Genomic DNA, 18,587 nt, shown 5'->3' on the forward strand with positions numbered 1-18,587 from the left:
GGTTGGGAAATTGGCTGATACCAAAGTGATGGGGACTCTAGAGTGGAAGGGGCTTATGCCCCCACAGAAAACATACCATACTCAGCCTGCCGGGTACAGTACCACCCCGGAAGCGGAGCATCGGCACCGAACCAATGCAATTAATGCAGTTACTGCTTTCTGCGGCGTGGAAGAGCGCCGACCCACACGTGGAACGATTCAATCGCGCCGGTGAACTGTGCCTGACGATGACGAATCTTATCCTATTGCCAAGCGGCATCAATTCTCTGCGGAGGACGAGACTGGGATTGCCTTGTGCCAAGCAATGGAATCTGTCCGAATCAATTCTCCCTAGCAGCAGCCCAAGATCTGCTTTCTCTGCTTAGGGGACCCCGATCCTCCGCTAAAGGATTGCCTTTTGAAACATACAACACCTGGCGCACTCACGAGACACTTCTTACGGGAATATATCAACCCTTCCTGGCCGGCCAGAGGCATGAAGTGTGAAGTCTATGGTAGAAAACCATTACAACAGATATCCGAGCTCCTTAATCATAGTGAACTTTCCCACGGGACCATTGTTTGGGGGGGGGTGGGGGGCCGCCTACTCGGCTGGCGCAAGAAGCCAACTCTCACTTGACTCCTGTGGTCGTTGAGACCCGTGCAAACAAATGACTCCAATGTCAACTTTTGTCCTGTAAGATGTACTTATACATGGTAAATCTTTCTGGGCTAGTAATTGGGCCTTTTTGATCTTTCAAGGAGAAGCTTATTACCCCGACGAGTTAGATTCGAGTTCGAAATGCAAACTAGCGGTGATCTTCCAAATAGTTGTGCGCGCTTACTTCGATATGAGCGTCTACGCGTACCGAAGGCCTACAAGACGAGTTATTCGATATGGACCAGAAGCTCGTAAGAAAACGTGATGAGATCGAGGCAGAGTTTAAATTTGTGTAAACCGGAGTGACTATACAGTACCTGCGGCATACCGACCAATTTTAATGCTAGACATGTTTGCAAAGACACTAGAAAATAGTAATGGTTAAACGGCTACTATACTGGGCTGAGTCGCACAGGCTGCTGCCACAATCACAGTTGGGAGGGCAACTGGGGCGAAATACGGGATAAGCACTACTGGTGCTTGCAATTATGGTCGATTGAGCATGGCTCCAATCTAAGGTGGTCACACTCATTGCCTTCGATCTTAAGGGAGCCTTCAACGGGATCAATAAGAGTAGCCTAGAAGCACGCCTGCGGTCTAGTGGAATCCCTGAGACAGCCACATGGTGGATCAACAGCTTTATGGAGGACTTATATGCTAACATCACCTTAGACAAATTCAAGAAGTGTTAACTACTGTTGTCGGGCGCATTCAATGATCAAATTATATTTAAGTTATATGCTGTTTACCAATACAGACCCTCACTCATAATGATCACTACATTACTAGTCTATATGAAACCAATCTATATTGACAAAAATTATACATAACACTAGATCAATTGGAGACCAATTCTGCATGCAAACAGTTTGGTCTTCTCTTTGATTGAGCTTCGATTCACAGCCTTTTTCTAGGGCGTAACAATGTTGAAGTTCGGGTCGCCCGGGTCGAGCAAGGATGAAAAGATGTCGAGTAAAGTCTTGTCACCATCAATCTTGATGCCTGCCTTCTCCAGAGCCTCAGGATCAGGCCCAGATACCGCAAGCGCAGTCAGCTGCTTGGCGGTCCCGTTCAAAGTCACTTCGGCCCTGGTCGACTGCGGGGCTGTGCTGTAAATGAGCGCGCCGTTCGACAGCCACAAATGGTAGGTGACTTCGGCGTCGGCGACAATTATGTCGATATTTAGCTTTTTGTCCCAAGCCTCCGGGCCATTGATTTGGACAGCGAGAGCATCAAAAAGCATCTTAGGCGTGAGCTGCGCCACCATGTCAGCCGAGGCTGTCTGTGTAGGCGTTCCGAAATTTCCATGACGCAGTTCTGCAGTTCCCGATATGAAGAAGTTTCTCCAGGGACCGTTCTCTGAGCCATATCCAAGCTGCTCGTAGACATCGGCTAGTAGAGCTCGGACGTCAGAATTATGGGCGTCAGAAAAGACAGCATGATTCAGAACTTCGGCTGCCCAGCGGAGGTCGCCGGCATCGAATGCCTCGCGCCCGATTCTAATAATCTGTTCCATCCCACCCGCCAGCTGAACATAGCGCTTGGCCCTCTCTACAGGTGTGTGTTCCCATAAATTGGCCGGGTTGCCGTCAAACCAACCCATGTAGCGCTGGTATATAGCCTTGACGTTGTGGTTTACGGAACCGTAGTAGCCGCGGGAACTCCAGGTTTTATCAAGCGAAGGAGGTAGAGTTAGCATCTCAGCAATCTCAGGACCATTGTACCCCTTGTTCAGTAGGCGGAGTGTCTGGTCATGCACATACGCATACAGATCGCGCTGGGAGGTAAGAAACTCAACAACTTCCTCAACACCCCATGTGGGCCAGTGGTGAGATGCGAAAACCACCTCGGCTTCACCTCCAAACATGTCAATAGTCTCAGTTAAGTGCTTGGCCCAGCTGTGCGGGTCGCGGACCTCAGCTCCACGGAGTGTCAGTATATTGTGGAATGTGTGGGTCGCATCCTCCGCGGCACATAATGCTTTGAGCTTAGGGAAGTAGATGAGCATCTCCGCAGGGGCCTCAGTATCCGGCGCCATCTGAAACACCATCTCGACGCCATCAATTGTTCTCTTCTCGCCGGTGTAACTAATATGATCATTGGGTGTGATGAGTGTGACGGTCCCGGTGGGGACGGTCTGTCCGAGTCCGGCACCAATTTGACCTCTAGGTCCCTGGCCGAGAGCAGCACCGTACATGTAGGCAGAGCGTCGGCTCATAGCAGTACCAGCAAAGACATTCTCGGATACAGCATGCTCGAGAAAACCATAAGGCGCAAGGACCTTGATGTCTTTCTTCTCGATGTCCTCATCCGTGACAAAGCCTTTAACACCCCCAAAATGGTCAACATGGGGGTGCGTGTAGATGATGGCCTTGATATCTCTTTCGGTGCCACGATGCTCCTGATAGAGGGCGAGCGCAGCGGCGCCAGTCTCCTCTGAAGTGAGGGGGTCAATGATGATAACGCCCTCGTCGCCTTCTATGAATGTTGTATGTGAGAGGTCGAGCCCGCGTACCTGGTAGATGCCTTGTGTAACTAGGTAGAGTCCATCCAGGTGAAGAAGCTGCGACTGACGCCATAGACTCGGGTTGGCTGTGTCTGGTGCGTCTTCGTCCAGGAACTTGTAGATATCATTGTTCCACACAACCTCATTGTTGCCATTTTTGACGATGTTAGGGTTGAGGCGGCCCTTAAAGCCCCTCTTCGCATTGACAAAATCTCGGGTGTCATTGAACGGCAGACTCTGTCGGATTTGCTCTTGCTGATCAATAATAAAATGGGTTGCAGGCTTAGATTGCTCCATATCAAGGGCCATTTTATCGAGTTTCAGTGCTTGCGCAAAGAAGACAAGCAGGAAAACGGAAAGCCACGAATATTTAGTCTGCTCCATAGTGAGGGACGATTTGTTAAGTCTGTGTGAAGAAGACAAAGATGAGGGTGTTTGAAATATATATGGCAATGGAGGATGGGTTACAGTATCGTTTATATATCCTCGCTGGATATACCAGGCAGTTGGCCAAGAATCTCGGTGATTATTAAGGCTGGTAGAGCTGCTCGCCGAAGCTGCGTCGATTTTTGGGCCGGCTGGGTATCAAATTGTCATTACAGATTATCGCCAAGAATTGACTAGCCATGACCTTTCCTATGATCCAGCCTAATGCATGACCCGCACGACATCCACGGAGAATCAGCGTGGCTATGCATGTTCATGCTGAGTTTGCAATGAAATTATTTACGGTTACGACAATATGCACGAGTATTCTATTCTATTGCACAACAAGCAAGACTCACCCGACTTAATATCATTTGGTTTTACAACTGCGTCCACAAATAATCATAGTAAATTCAATTCTGATGATTCTGCATGGCAGGACAAAGACAATTATGGACAGATGAAATTCTGTGGGTTAAAGTAAGCCGGAAACACTTTGGTTCAGGTACAAGAAGTGGGTATATGGAATGGAGCACACATCATTCTCGATATCCAGTCACGATTCTTTTCAACAACAGATCGACCCTCGGCACACTTGGAATACAGTTTACCGAAGTTCGGCGACTCGTACAGTAGGTAGAGGACCCGGACCGAACCCAGCAGCCCGCCCCGAGAAGAACAGCACGGGAACAGATCCCTTCCGACTCAGTCTTTCACTACACTTAGCCCATAATATCCCGTGTCCCAATGTAATTTACCCTTTATTCAGGGACTGAGGGCCACTTTGAGAACGCTTCCCAAGTTTCTTCGACTGTCTAAGGCTTACATCCGCACTCGTGATAGCCACATGATGTAGAACAACATATTCCATTGAGGTATGGCGACCGGCACAGCTATGCTATAAGTAAAGGCATTGTAAAACTGGCTGAAACATCAAGAAGGTCGGGGCGGGGGGTTCCTCTCTAACATGGCCATGACTGAGGAGAGGAATGGAGTCCTGATGATTCATCTGCTCATTTTGTGAAATGCGCCGCAGCAGCTTGACGCCATCTCGCCAATAGCAAAACTCAGCTGGCTGAGGTCCTCCAAGTGGACCTTCAGGCCATCAAAAACCCAATGGGCATTTGGGCGTGCTATCAGTGTTTCTCTAGATTGCCCATTCAATATGGGACCCACCGAGGTTGTAGAGGAGCACGTTATCCCCTGGCAGATGTTATAGATAAATCACCTGATGCCAATACATTTCAGATGGCGTTCGACTAAGTTAGGCACTTTTTTTTAGTTCTGCCGCGCCGAGTTTCTATAGATAGATATGCATACAGTATACCCGCATTGATATTCGTGCAGCTCGTATTACTCAAATCATTAGAAATATATATTTCACCAGCTCTACCACATTTTGCGTCCATTCCTCGTTTCGCATTGCATCATATCACCGATTACTGAGGGCTTGACCTGCAAGGATGATGACTAATCCCTCTTCTGTGGCCTCGTTTTGGCGGGAGGTGGGCATTATATAATAATCTGCTTCGCCCCTGCCCACATATCCGCATATTATACAAGACCTACAGCCAATTGCACATGACAATATCATTAAGTGGATCTCATCATGGTTCCTCCAAATGCTTCTAATACAAAGCTCCGCGAGAGGGCAAAGATTGTCTGTAGCCACTGCCACGCGCGGAAGGGATGTAACCCGTATCTCCTGGCTTTCGGCGAAACTAATAGTCTGATAGGTACGATGCGATCTCCAAGAACAAGAAGGCGGAGCTTGCAGCAACTGTAAAAGGCGTGCTCAACATTGCCAGTAAGGCATTATGATAACGTTACTGCGTACATTCTTGACTCACCTCTATCTAGGCGTCACAATGATAGGGCTGGTCGTGTGGCACAGAACCGAGCTTTCCCATCAGCAACTGCAAGCCCCGTTTCTCTGGCCCCAAATCCACACGATAGCGCTAATGAATCTTTTTGCACTGGTCAGTCGGGTCTGAGTATCTCAAGCCAGGCCCAGAGTGCCTATCATCAAGCTACCCAGCCGCCGCTTGATCAGCCCGGCTATATAGGGGAGCAATCTCTGATGTCTTTCTCTTCATCCGCACCTACCAGTGCAATGCCGAATACTGGTTATTTCCCAGAACACGTCCGTGACGCGATATTAAAAGTCACCAATGCGACGTCTCTACCCCCCTTATCCAAGGTTCAGGTCTTCGCCGACACATATTTTAAACATCTTTACCACATTGCTCCCGTCATTGATAGAGCGGACCTGGATGTTAAAGAGCCGTCTATCTTACTACTGCAGGCAATTTGTTTGATCGGTTCCCAACTCCGATACCCAAGGGACCAATCCCCAACACTTCTGAGCGAGTCGTGCTACCTTAAAATTAAGACCCTGATCTATGTGAAACATGAGCATGATAATTTTGCCATGCTCAAGACGCTTTGTATTCTATGTTTCTGGATTGTGACCCCACCTGTGGTAGTGAGCTTTGATACCTCCTACCACTGGCTCGGCATCGCAGTGAGACTTGCATATCAAATGGGTCTTCATCGAGAGTCGAGCTACGCGAAATTATCCAACCCAGGGGCCGCCCGCCGAATAATATGGTTCCTCTTTGTGAGTGTGCGTTGGAGCGCGGTATTTTGTTCTAACATTTATCTCCAGGTCGCAGACAAGCTACAGGCAGCGGCTTTTGGACGTCCTGCCTTCCTATTATCTCAGAACATGGACTTGTGCCCCCTGGGGCTCGAAGATTTCGGGTCTGCGGATACAGCCGCGGAGATCTTTATTGAATACACGAAGCTGAATATGCTCCTTGAAAGGATTGTGGAGTTCCAAGATCGGAAAGAAGAGATCTCTCGAGAACAAGTGCGTATTGCTCTAAAAACATCCACTAAGCGATGAACTTCGCACCGCTCCAGTAAAGCTTGCTGGAATTGCCATATGCTAATCAGAAGACCTTGAGTAGGTGTCATGTATTCTCAGTTCTTTGGAGAAATGGCTTGCGAACCTTCCGAGTAACTTACGCCTTTATGATCACTCGGGTCGGAGGATTTACCGACGAGGCATCAGTGAACTGTATATTCACTATTTTACGTGCGTTATCTTATTTGTTCATTTGTACGGACAGTTTATTCACCCTTCCATGACGCCCATTCCTTCTCTAGTGGCATCGTCCTGTATGGCACGTCTGTACCAGGAAATCGACGACTGCGACGAAACAAACTATCTCACGCCAATCCATAACTGGTCGCTAATGGTTGGCTGCATTCCACAAATCCACCGAAATATACTGCTTCCCGAAGAACATGATTTGTGCAGCACGGAGCTAGATAGCTTCGTAACTGCTCTGAATTGCATGCGGCTGAAATGGCCACCTGCCAACAACATCTTGACGACTATTGACCGCCTGCGTACAGCTAGATTTCATCCGAGAGCTCACACAGCGGCAGAGAGGCAACAGAGAATATACCCGCTGCCAGCCTCTTACGAATTTCCAGCTCCGACTTTAACGAGCTTGTTCCCTTTCCCCAAGGATATGTGTCCCAGGATGACACTGATGAATGCGGATCTAGTGGAAAGCAGCACTGGAATGGAAAGCGCTATGTCGCCTGCAGCTGAGGATTTTATGGGCTGGATTTTTGATGAATTCTCCCTGGATTATCTGAACATGCCATTTGTTGGCTGAGCATCAGCATGAGCGAACGACACCATCTTTCCGAAACTAGCGCAAATTCTAAAAAATCTCTAGACGAGTTGTACACCATTCTTCAAAAGAATAGTACCCGGAAACAACAGCAAATACCTAGCAGCCAAGTCAATCGGCGAGACCTCGGCGGGGCTGTGCCCCCGTACCGAGATTCGGGCCGATCTACAAGATGGCTCGGTCCAGCTCGCCGAAAACGTACCGAATGAGCAAGCAAGACGTCGTGAACCATAGACATTCTATATTCCAGTTACATCGTGTCACACTCTGATTCCACTAATTCACCCCCTCATTGTCGCTTCAAATAAGTACCTGGTGTTGCACGCTGGACACTTCCCCACATAATCATGTCTACCCAACTTTGGCCCCCAGTACGCCTTGGCGCGTCTAATCAGCTTAAATAGCCCATAGTTTTGTGGCATTAATTATTCTCTCCGTTTCGTACCTATCGTCTAGCTACCAATCAAGCCCTGGCTCTTCTTAAGTACAATATGGCAGAGCAAGGTAATTCAAGTGGCTATGTCAAGTCACCAATGTGCTCAATTGAAGAAATCATGAACATAACCTTTGACAACATCATTTGCAGCGGGGGATGGCAGGATGCTTAATTGCAACTCATTTAAGCGAAGATCTCAATGTCTCTGTCGGGGTCGGTTATGGCCGTGGCCTTCTCGCTAGATGGTCGAACTGTCGCCTCAGGCTCCGCTGATAGGAACCACCAAGCTCTGGAATGCTGGGCCAGGCGAGCAGCTACGAAGTCTTCTAGGCAGTCGTGAAGCCTCAGTTACGGCCGTGGCCTTCCATTCCGAGAGGGCATTGATGTGAGTCCAACTTCAGATTTTCAGGCTATGTCTCAGGTATAGCAGGTCAATGGGTATGCTTTGAAGGCGAGAAGGTTGTGCTCCCTTTTAAGTATGGCCAATTTCCTCGCTCCGCTACGAAAGAACGTTTGCTAGCTCTTGGATATCTCAATGGCCGTCAGGTGTTTATTATCCAATGGCTCGCAGCTAGATAGCTTGATTTGCTACTATTCTCAGCCTGCTTGACATTATTTCCTATTCCTGATAAAAAGGAGATCCTAGGATGACTGAGAGATTTATACTTCCCTTCATATCATGAATGTACGTACGAGTAGATTCTACTGATTTCTAGTACTGTTTGTGTGGCAAATTGCCTCCAGGAATGTGCCTGCGGCTGCGGTACCAACAGCTTTGACTGTTTATAACCTGTATATCCATCACTCATGAGACACCTTGACAGGGTCACTGAATCAAATATGCTATACTTAATATAGATTGATTTTCCGGATGTAGCGCTAATCGACGTCTAATTGTTGTGTGGTCGTGGTGGGCAATGTTGAGCACTAAGTTAATTGCATGGAATATTGGCTGGGCATGGGGGCACAATAATGCGGAAGAGACTACGGAACGACCTCCAAACTTGGAGACTTGTGTATGACCGTATGCGATGCGATATCCGCTCATGCCCCTTGAAGTCTGATTGCTGCTGGGAGGACCCGAAGGACAAGAAACACTACAAAAACGAGAGCCGCACATCTAGAACGACTCATTGACTATATCTATGGTGGTGGGAGCTTAGAAATTCATGAAGATGTCCCCGGTCAGTTCCGCCGGACCTGTACCTGCCTTACGAATATACTTGTCCCTGCCGAGCAGTTGCTGCTGCCGAAAAAAAGCACCCGATATCCACTTAAGCAAGCAAGTGTGCGATCAGATTCCTTGTATCTGCATAGCACCGACCCATCACGCGAGAAATTTCTTGAACACGAAATGGAAGTGCCTGCTTCCGGCAAATATCGGATAGTCGAATCCAATGATCCTGCTATAGGCTAGGGCAGGCGTCTCTGGACCTACGAGTCATAGCTGTGAGAGCCCTCCACTGTCATATCACTGAAACCACAGTAGTTTCAGAGAGGAATGGTCGACTTTCCACCTTTACTTTTCCGTCCCTTCTTCTTCGACTTCTCTAGAGACCTAACACTTAGTTTGCCTTCATCATTCGGATAAGTGGGTGCCCGTCGCTAGCCTCGTCCAGGCCCTCAGAAGATCTACTCTTTCAGTGGACGAGTCAGAAAGCTCAGATTCTTCCGTGACTAATGCCATCTCCTCCCATACGTGTTCATACTTACTCTCCCTTGTCAGGTAACCATCCACCAAGAGAGGATCGATGCTGCCCTCTGTAGGTTGGTTTAATCTCTCATAACGAGTTAGGCTCTAGCAAGACTATCCTACCGTTGTTGGTCTTGGACTTAATAAACAACCGCTTGCAGACCTCGGAGCCTTTCGTCAAGATCGAGAGCTCCTTCTTGAGCTGCTCACGTATCGGTTGGCTTTCCTTCGACTCCCAGCAATCCTCGTGATCAGGTTCGCTGAAATGTCGAACACGGTCAAGGGCGACAAAATGCGGGACAACCAGAACACGAGTTTATGTTGACCCGCCTGTGGACCAAGGATCTCTCAGTACTCACGTGGCCCATGGATCCCGGCCACACCTCAGATAGTTCCACTTTCCTATTTTAGAAACTAAGAGACTCAACCCACAAGCTAGGGCCTATACAAGGCCCGTCAATATATAATATAGAGGATGAGGTGTTGCTGCACCTAGCGGCCCTAGGGTATCGATCGAAAAAGGCGCATCAGGGATCCACGGTCGCCGGCCACAGTAAGGTGGAGTAGAATCTGCATAATGCCCAAATTACACTCTGTTCAGCCGCACAGCCTCGCTGCTTCTCGCGTAGGTTTGACCGAACACAGTTCAAGGTCCTTTCGATCACATATCTGGGATATCTTCTCACCCAGGCATTATTGCCGTCTACTCCCACCCCAGCCTGGATATCTTGCCCTCATTAATATGCCCGTCACAATCGCCACGGCCCTGCATGCCCCGCGTCGATGGAAGAATTCGCAGGTAGCTACAGCCGCCGATTTGTTCAAGGAATCGTGCGAAAAAGAATACCGTCGCAGTCAAGGGGTGATACAGAGCTCATTTCCAGACACCCTCTTTAATACGTCGCATATTTCCGCGTCAAAACATGCCTTTGTTTGGGCCGTGGTTTCCGCCTATAGCTATCATCATAACCTGACCATCCGACCGGAAGACGTGTGGTTCTCGATTCTCTCGCAATTGAGCTTTTTCGTTAATGCACATGCAGAGGAGCTCCGATCATTCTTTGTGGCTCACGAAGGACGGGAGTTGGAAATCACCGGGGCTGGGAATATAATGTCCGTAGATTTTGGTGCGCTCGCCGTCGAAATGACCAGACTCATTGAAAAGAACGTGGTGGATCCAGAACTGCGGAGCTGGATCATGCCCAAATTTAGCACTACGACTGAATCTGACAGCGTTGTCGCGGCAATTCTGATGATGGGTGCGATGCAGAAATACTTTTCGTTCAAAATATCGCTTATGTGTGGCATCCCTTCCGTCACCTTGCTCGGCGAGCGGGAGGACTGGGCGTATATGATGAAGAAGCTCGACAAGCTTCAGCAGCTCGGCGATGAGCCTGCGCGTTTCGCTCAGCTTCTTCGACCGATTCTGAATCATTTCGTCCTGTCGTTTGACAGCCCCGAATCTCCCGAGGTGAAGAGTTTCTGGAACAGATGTGCACACATGTCAGGTGGAAGTGGATCTCCCTGGATCTCTGGCTGGATCACGGCCTTCTGTTTCTGGAATGAGGAGGGAAGGACATTATCTAGCTGGGGTCCCGTCTCTTCTCCTGAGCTCGGAGAGCATGATGCGGACTTCAGATTGGATGATGTCTTGTCAGGACAGCTTGGCACAGAGTTCATCCCATCTGGGTATTCCTCTGTGCCCGTTACTGTCAATGACAATGGGGTCAGACATGAAACTACAATGCTGGCTGGGATGGTCGGCATCCAAGCCACTTCCAGTGGGGCCATGTTAGATGGCAATCCAGAATACATGACTGAACAGTTGTTCCGACAGACGCCGAGTGGACCCGAACTGATGCCCTACAGTCCTTCTATGACTAACGAGGCAGGGCTTGATTCCATTCAGCCCCTGTCAGGGTGGTGGGTGTATGAGAACGAAAGCAAAGAATGTGCAGAGAAACGCGCCCTTGAGATCCAGAAGCTTAAGGATGAAATATCTAAGAGTGAGGCTTCTGACAGTGGGTTCGACTCAACAACACTAAGACGAAAATATTATGAGCTCATGGCGTTCTGACTATATGTCCCGTCCGCATCTGGTCCAACACGGTGGATTGGCGCCTTGACAAGTCAAGCCTGGTGTGAATTCCAACGATTTTCTTGGTTGGGCTGTCAGCCACGCGAAAGTGACCAATCTCGAGTGTTGTGCTGCCAATTTTGTTCCCATTGTTTATATGATTGGCATTTCAGTTTTCCTTTCAGGGCGGACAGAGGCTGCTTAAAGCCGGGCAGTGCTGCCAGTGTCTACTTGAATCCATAATCATCAGGAGCGATGGCTGAATAATCGATCTCGCAAGAACTTCATAGAATCTTTGAAAATCAACCGAAGGGGACACCATGTTTAGAATAATATTATGGCTTGCAGCGACATGCTGATAGGAGGTTATGACCTTCTTCTAGTCCCAATCCAAGAATGATGAAGAAACTGGTTTTCCTCTCCGTCGGATATGGGTTCCTCCGTCGAACAACCTTGCGAATCGTCCCTTGAATCCCCCTTCTGCCTCCCTGCATTCCTGGCCGGATCCCAGCCAATCTCCCAAGCAAGGACGGACGGACCCCATGAGATGACATGAAAATCAATCGGTCTATTCATACGAGTCGCGACTGGGGAACCAACCCCCTATATACAAAAGCCTCGCGGGGAACGAAAGGAAGGAAAACGTCTCCCCGGTCGGACCGCGAAGAGCCGTATACCGGAAAAAGCAATGAAACCGAAACTCCGGGCGATCACTTCAACCGCCAATGAACAACCAGGCGATCATTCCACCCCACAGCCCAACAAACACAACGGTCAGAATCCCTGCACCCGCCTTGTCCCCCGTAGTGATAGGCTTCAACTGGCCATTATTCGAGTTGGAATCCGACCCCCCTGCGTTGGGATCGCTCGAGCTCGTGCCGCCGGTGGTGGAGGTGACCGGGGCGTCGCCAGTTCCAAACTTGAGCATAGCGGAGGCCAGAGCCTCGGCGACGCTGATCTGTTCCTCCATGCCATGCCAGCCATCCCATTTATTCTCATACCACCGCACTCCGCAGCTGTTGTTCCCCATCCCTGTGCATGACTGGGCGGCCGATTGGGCCGACCCTTGCAGCTTAGGCAGGATCTGGTCGTACGTCGAGGGGACGATCATGGCGATGAAGCCCAGCCATGAGGTGACCAAGCCTTTGAACAGGATCTCGTTGTTGTTGCACAATTCCTTGGGTTCGCAGAGGATCTCGGACATGACATTGCCGCCATACTTCTGCGGGAAGAACTTGTCGAGGGTGACTCCGAGGAGGCCGTCGACCCGGTCCTTCCACTCGGACTTTTCGGTCTAGGAAGAGGTGGCTGGTTAGCGGGCGGGAAAGGGCTTCCTGGACGAGAGGGCGGCTTACATGGTTGTACATGTAGGCAGCCCCCGTGAGGTAGGCGCCGTAGTTATAAGACCATTGATTGTTGCCCTGCGACTTGCAACCATTCTCAATGTTGGTGGAGTCGGCCACGTTCCAGGTCTTGTTGTTCAGCAAGGGAGTGGAGGCGGTCCAGTCCCAGACTTTATCGGCCCACTCACTGTACGTGTCGTTGTTGGTGTATCGGGCGAGGCGGGCAGCCAACTGGAAGAGACCACCGTTGGAGATGGAATTCTTCATGTTGTAGCCGGCCTGGTAAGGGAAGATCTGCCAGCGAAGTCCTCCACCACAGTTGCTCGTGTCCCAGCGCGCGATCTGGGTGTTGAAGACTCCCTGGGCGAGAGAAAGCCAGGAGTATCCATCCTGGACATCGGGGAACTTGATTTCGGCGGCGGTCATGGCAGAGAGACCCCAAAAGACTTGGTCATCATTTCCCTATGGCTAGTCAGTAAAAGGCCCATTTTCGCTGGCCCCGGGCTGCCATGCCCACGTACCAGGTAGCTACTGTAGTTGGCGGGCATATAGTCTCCATTGCCGGCCTGCCACTCCATTCCCTGACTGGTAACACTGTTGTAGGTCTCATCACCGGTGTAGTGCCAGTAAAGGAGGGTGCTGAGGAAGAGAGCACTTCCCTCCCACCATTTGTCGGGAAAGGCACCGGGAATACCGCCAGTCTCATTCCCGCCATACCATTTCATGGCGCCATAGACGGCTTCGCTAGCGGCACTCTTGACGGATTCTGGGGACGCGTGGAACGGATGTTAGCGCCGGGACGGAATCAGGGACCGATGTGGACCGAGAGGGGGGAAAGAAGACGACGTACGTTCATCGTTGATATCGATGTCGATAGCGTGGACGAGGGAGAAGAGGGCGACGAAGACGAGGAGAAGACCGAGAAGGGAGCGTGACGGGGCGAAGGGAAACATGACCGGAGATGGGGAGAGAAAGAGGGGGAGGGAGAGAGAGAGGGAGGAGGAGGAGAAGAGAAGGAGAGGAATAGGAAGCGAGAGAAAGAGGAAAGAAGTCAGTTGCTTTAATTAGCCCCCAGGTGGACGCGCGGGTAGGAGCGCCCGGCGATGATTCGTGCACCGGCGACAAGTACGTATGCAAGTGGATCGTCATTGGTGGAGCCACCTGTGGACTTGGCTTTTCTGCCTAAGCTTTTTGGCGCTTCCCAATCCGGCTATCGTGGGAGAGGCCGGAGTATACGGTATACGGGGTAACGGGGGTAGATACGTACCTCCCTAGGTAGATTGATGGATGATTACGGATATCAGATGTTGGTAGGATGTCAAACCTATCGTCCTTGATAGATCCCCTTCGCCTGGGAGACTCATCCTGCGATCGATCGGAACCCTCCCGATGTTCATCTCCCGCGATTGTCGGTCAATCCCTCCCTCATACCCGCTTAAACCACGGAGTCAATCTCTCGCTCGCCAAGCATCCCTCATACAGAATCGAGATAGAGCGAGGTCGACGAGACAGACTGCCGTATCGCAGATCGCGTAATCGAGCAGAATATGGCTGCCTAGTGATGCCTCAGGCAACCACCCATCTCAGAATTTGAGTGCCTGGATAAGCCTAGGCACCAACATGCGCGACGTTGATGGATTCAGTTGTGGACACTACGAGTTCAACGGAACCCAGTAGACCTACACCCTTGGCGTTTTCTGACCACAAAGGGCACATGTCTTCGCGAAAGGACGAAACTTCACGGTCAAGACCGAGGACGGCATCTCATCCGCATCGCAAGCGCAGTTCGCACTTCCATTTCCTACGACGATGGTATTGTCGTATTCATATTGTCCAACGTTCTGATTTTCCTTCTACAGAGCGCCCTGGCGATACACTGGCTCAGCTGGATCTAAATATACACTGAACGTCAACGCATGCCGAGCTACCTGCCCTTAACCATGACCGTGCGACGATCATCAGGAAATGTTTGGTAAACCAGTTCTACGTCCCGACTGCTGATCCCATATGCTGTTTGGTTTGACTTTGGGGGTCAGAATTGTCGCTGTTCTACGACCTCACCCGTACGCTATCAGCCAGCAAGGAACATGACGGCGATTTCTACCGTGCTATCTGGAGCTGCATCGTATCCAGAGAATGCAAGATTCTAACTCTAGTCGTAATGTCGTAAGTCATATATGGCCCAATAAGGATTAACAAGCCAGAGAGACCGAAAAGGCATAAAAAAGAGACGGCGCCAGACCCGGACCCCTGGGCTCATACCCATCTGTCGTATACCAAAACTCATCGCTCGTACATAGTCGATCTTCTGCCTCGCGGTGGGTACTCCTCGTCCACCACGGGAATAGCCACTCCTCGTTTCGGCAAACCTGGCGCCGCTCCACCGGCCCACCTCGCTGATGCCCGCGGAACCCCTGTCGCAAAGCGCGGGCGCTCAGCACTACCCCCAGGGGTCCCGGGACCAAGGGGATGATGGTAGCTGTTCCTCCGGCTGTCCTTAAGATCCGCCGCGTGCGTTCGAGAGAGGTACGGATTTGCAGCATACCGGTGTGATAAGCCGTGAGACGCATAAACGGGGACTTCTGCCTGGTCGTTGAAGATTTGCTCGTGGAAGTTGACTCCGGGATGAACGCCTGGCTCTGGAGGTTCACCGCAGGTGGGGCGATGGCGCCGAGCAGCGCCCGCTGCTGCTGCAGATGGCCGTCGCGCGCCGTCTGAGTCGTATAGTCGGCTGTGGTTGGCGGCGTAAGCATCCCGGTTATATACATGGTGTCGCTGTGCGCTCGGAGAAAGGTCTCGGTGTGGTTTTCGGGCGTATGCTTCATGCGAATGGCGGCGGACATGAGATGCGCGCGGCGGAGATAGATGGCGGTGGTAGGAGTAGCCATGACGAGACGGACGTGGAGGCGAATCCTGACCGGGGGAGGAGCCTTCTGAAGATGCGTCGGAGACATCATCCACGGGTACTGTACTGGGACTAACAGGTCGGGAGTAACACGGTGGAGTCTTTGCCTGCTTTGGTTTTGGCTGTTGAGCGGCAGACCAAGGTGGTGGAGACGGGGCGCGAGGGGATGCGTATCCGGTGCGGAGATTCTCTGGACGGGGGAAATAGGTTGACTGTGCTCGTCGGGGAAGATCTCGGCTTAGATGGTGCTGATGGTGTCGAGCTGAAAATAGCGGTACCTCGTTGGCGCTGTTAGGGTTACGATGATACACTGGTCGGGTACGATGAGTATGCAGAAAGTCAGTATCTTCAGTCCTGCCTGGAGGAACTTTCTGGCTGAAGTGGAAATGGTATGTGCCGAAGTTAGGTGGCGATGACCGCAGGATGTTCTTTTTCCGATAGTCGACCTCAAAGCGCCGGCTGACCTCTTCGTGCCAATTGACCATCTCTCGGTCTGATTCTCTGGGGAAAGCCTCCCGGGGTATCGGTTTGGGGAATATTTCCCCGCTGGGGGCATGGATATCCCAAAGTTCGACAGCGACCTGGAGATACCGCGAATGCTCCTCCGGATCGAGGAGAAGCTGGATTGTTTGCCACCGTACGAATCCGTTTGGCTGCAGAGCCGGGATCGAAGGTGGTTTGTAGGGGTCGGAAGAGGGTTGAATGCTGTGGAAGCATCCTAGACGTTGGTAGATGAATGAAAGAGCGGAGGGCTTGGTCTCGAGGAATAGGACATCGTAATTGCCGCCGACCTTGCGATAGAACGCAGCCAGTCGTTCTGGTGTCAGATCCGAGGTCGCATAATCATCAAAGGTGGTCTAATTCGTAATCCCTACTTCAGTATTGGCTCCCTTTGCCTTCCTCGGGAGTTGTTGACCTACCATTATCTGCGCGATCCCCAGACACAGACCTTCGAGTAGTGGGGCGGGACTTTTGTCGGAGTTGATCAGCACTCCCCAGAAATTAGTGCCGTCATGGCGGGCGGAGGACATGGCCGGGGTAGAGTCACGGCCGCGGCGCGCGCATTCGAAGGTAGCGATCGCAGTCGTTGCATCAACAGAAGATGGGCCGAAATATAAGAGAGTGAGACCGAAGGAGAGATCGGAAGTTTACCAGGCTGACAGGTGCGTGAACGAACGGACGGATGAATGAATGAATGAAAGGCGCTAGTCGGCGGTCAGGCACCCATCGCCCTACAGCTGCTCCACAGCGGGGACGCCCAAGGGTGCTGCGGTTTGCGGGCAGATTATGCAAGCAAGTCAATCAACCTGCTGACAGGGAATGAGTGTTGGGAGACGGAGGAGCGCATCAGCAAGGAGTGGCCAGGGAAAAAAGAAAGCTGAGGTTGAAGAAGGATGAGCCTTGTAGATAATGGGTCATTCAGCCTGGCGCGTGACTTCCTGAGCCCTATCTTAGTCACAATAGGATCTGCTCCTCTTCAGCGTATAGTAATACTCAAGCGCTGGATATTAGCAAGCCTACTGTGGACGCTTAACGTGCTTGTTTCCTCTATATTATCTTGCCCATATGCCGTGTTATTGATATTCTGAAGATATATCGTTGAACTGTTTTAAGTATCTAGGTAAGTCGCAATTTATGATGCTTAATGATCAAAATAAAGCTGCAGTAATTCAAGAATATTAAGTCCATGCCCTCCATTGGTAATGGTACTTATGTGAGTATAAATGGACTCTTGGGAAAGGACTTTGTGGATCAATAAGATTTGCAATCTAGATGCTGTAGGAAACTGGTCCCCACATTTCGGGGATCTTATCCGCATTTCGTCATACTCTTTAGATCGCCTTTTCAGGTATAATTTAAGTCCTAATAAATTATGAATAGCTTTATCTACATAATGTCTTTTCGAATTTTGCACGATCTGTAGTGATTGGAAGAACTAGCGTGAAGTAGTTAGCCTATAAATATGTGATGTTATGGAGTCAAGAGAAGGTAATAATAATCAACAAAGACTACTGATCTGGTTGGCTGTACAACCTTGAGGAAATATACATGGGCAGGAAAGGGACCGGCTACTCCTAGCAATGAGCTCGCTCCGTAAGAGACAAGCATTATAACGCTGCGTCGCTGATATCATCAGTTGAACTTTATGAAGGCATACGACCCATACTCACCTATCTAATTATGTCGTGATGTAATTTCGAACCCAGAGGTGGACTGGTAAACGGTTATGGTATTAAAGACGGCGAAACCGACAACTGCCACTGTTCATCGAGAAGTTTTTATTATCATCTGAAAGACCATCTTCCTAGCATTCCGAGAATAGAGCCTATTATGTAAGCCCTCCCATCAACGTTTCTCAGATCCCTTCATTCCCCAGCGGTGCTGACCTCTAGTTTCAGGAGCGCCGCGAAAGGAGCCGAGCCAGTCGTGAACGACGCCCAGTCTGCACTTACCAGTGCCGTTGATGAACTGCCCACACCACCGTGGGGTGATCGTGGTGTAACTTCCCGTGGAGCTGGCACGAAGAAACTGGTCCAAAATGAGGAGGACGGTTCAAGCATTAACGTGCGAATCAATCTCGACTTGAGAGCCGATGTGGCTTTGGAACTTCATGCTGTTGTTCAAGGTGACGTCACCATCGGATTATTCTGAAACGAGAAACGAGCGAATTTGTCGCTGTGCCCGTACCGAATATTGTGCAGTATTTCGGAGCAAGAGGCTGTCTACCTATGAGCAACATGTATTCTCCTCCTAATACATATATGATGTGAACTAGGAAGTCGTTCGGTTGCAAACCTGATTATAGATTGTACCAGTCCATACTACAGTAACGGCCATGCCGAGACCAGTG

General features: G+C 50.3%; 5 protein-coding genes across 5 annotated transcripts; 2 read left to right on the forward strand and 3 right to left on the reverse strand.

Annotated features, from left to right (window-relative positions):
- Positions 1-1,550: 1,550 nt before the first annotated feature.
- Positions 1,551-3,530, reverse strand: BDV59DRAFT_211096 (alkyl/aryl-sulfatase; the record flags this gene model as incomplete). Its single annotated transcript, XM_073695728.1, has 1 exon — positions 1,551-3,530. The coding sequence occupies one exon, from the start codon at positions 3,528-3,530 to the stop codon at positions 1,551-1,553; it is 1,980 nt and encodes a 659-aa protein (XP_073543262.1).
- A 1,651-nt stretch (positions 3,531-5,181) lies between these two features.
- BDV59DRAFT_196434 (fungal specific transcription factor domain-containing protein) lies at positions 5,182-7,264 on the forward strand (the record flags this gene model as incomplete). Its single annotated transcript, XM_073692716.1, has 5 exons — positions 5,182-5,232; positions 5,309-5,379; positions 5,433-6,192; positions 6,241-6,444; positions 6,545-7,264. The coding sequence occupies 5 exons, from the start codon at positions 5,182-5,184 to the stop codon at positions 7,262-7,264; spliced, it is 1,806 nt and encodes a 601-aa protein (XP_073543263.1).
- A 2,889-nt stretch (positions 7,265-10,153) lies between these two features.
- BDV59DRAFT_206084 (DUF4419 domain-containing protein) lies at positions 10,154-11,488 on the forward strand (the record flags this gene model as incomplete). The annotated part of the gene is made up of 1 exon (XM_073694741.1): positions 10,154-11,488. The coding sequence occupies one exon, from the start codon at positions 10,154-10,156 to the stop codon at positions 11,486-11,488; it is 1,335 nt and encodes a 444-aa protein (XP_073543264.1).
- A 416-nt stretch (positions 11,489-11,904) lies between these two features.
- Positions 11,905-13,866, reverse strand: BDV59DRAFT_188533 (glycoside hydrolase family 76 protein). The gene is made up of 4 exons (XM_073691437.1): positions 13,682-13,866; positions 13,353-13,597; positions 12,844-13,293; positions 11,905-12,782 (listed from the first exon to the last, which is right to left on the reverse strand). The coding sequence occupies exons 1-4, from the start codon at positions 13,782-13,784 to the stop codon at positions 12,204-12,206; spliced, it is 1,377 nt and encodes a 458-aa protein (XP_073543265.1). The 5' UTR covers positions 13,785-13,866; the 3' UTR covers positions 11,905-12,203.
- A 601-nt stretch (positions 13,867-14,467) lies between these two features.
- On the reverse strand, positions 14,468-16,907 carry BDV59DRAFT_188534 (uncharacterized protein). The gene is made up of 3 exons (XM_073691438.1): positions 16,658-16,907; positions 14,691-16,594; positions 14,468-14,615 (listed from the first exon to the last, which is right to left on the reverse strand). The coding sequence occupies exons 1-2, from the start codon at positions 16,765-16,767 to the stop codon at positions 15,115-15,117; spliced, it is 1,590 nt and encodes a 529-aa protein (XP_073543266.1). The 5' UTR covers positions 16,768-16,907; the 3' UTR covers positions 14,468-14,615; positions 14,691-15,114.
- Positions 16,908-18,587: the final 1,680 nt, after the last annotated feature.

This window comes from Aspergillus ambiguus, assembly GCF_047715705.1.
Source record: "Aspergillus ambiguus strain CBS 117.58 unplaced genomic scaffold BDV59scaffold_55, whole genome shotgun sequence".
Classification (NCBI taxonomy): domain Eukaryota; kingdom Fungi; phylum Ascomycota; class Eurotiomycetes; order Eurotiales; family Aspergillaceae; genus Aspergillus; species Aspergillus ambiguus.

Coding starts and splice junctions, on each gene's coding strand:
- BDV59DRAFT_188533 (XM_073691437.1), bottom strand. CDS start 13,784: ATGTTTCCCTTCGCCCCGTCACGCTCCCTTCTCGGTCTTCTCCTCGTC. Junction 13,598..13,681: donor CATCGATATCAACGATGAAC/GTACGTCGTCTT, acceptor ACGCGTCCCCAG/AATCCGTCAAGAGTGCCGCT. Junction 12,783..12,843: donor CTGCCTACATGTACAACCAT/GTAAGCCGCCCT, acceptor ACCTCTTCCTAG/ACCGAAAAGTCCGAGTGGAA.
- BDV59DRAFT_188534 (XM_073691438.1), bottom strand. CDS start 16,767: ATGTCCTCCGCCCGCCATGACGGCACTAATTTCTGGGGAGTGCTGATC. Junction 16,595..16,657: donor CTGGGGATCGCGCAGATAAT/GGTAGGTCAACA, acceptor GATTACGAATTA/GACCACCTTTGATGATTATG.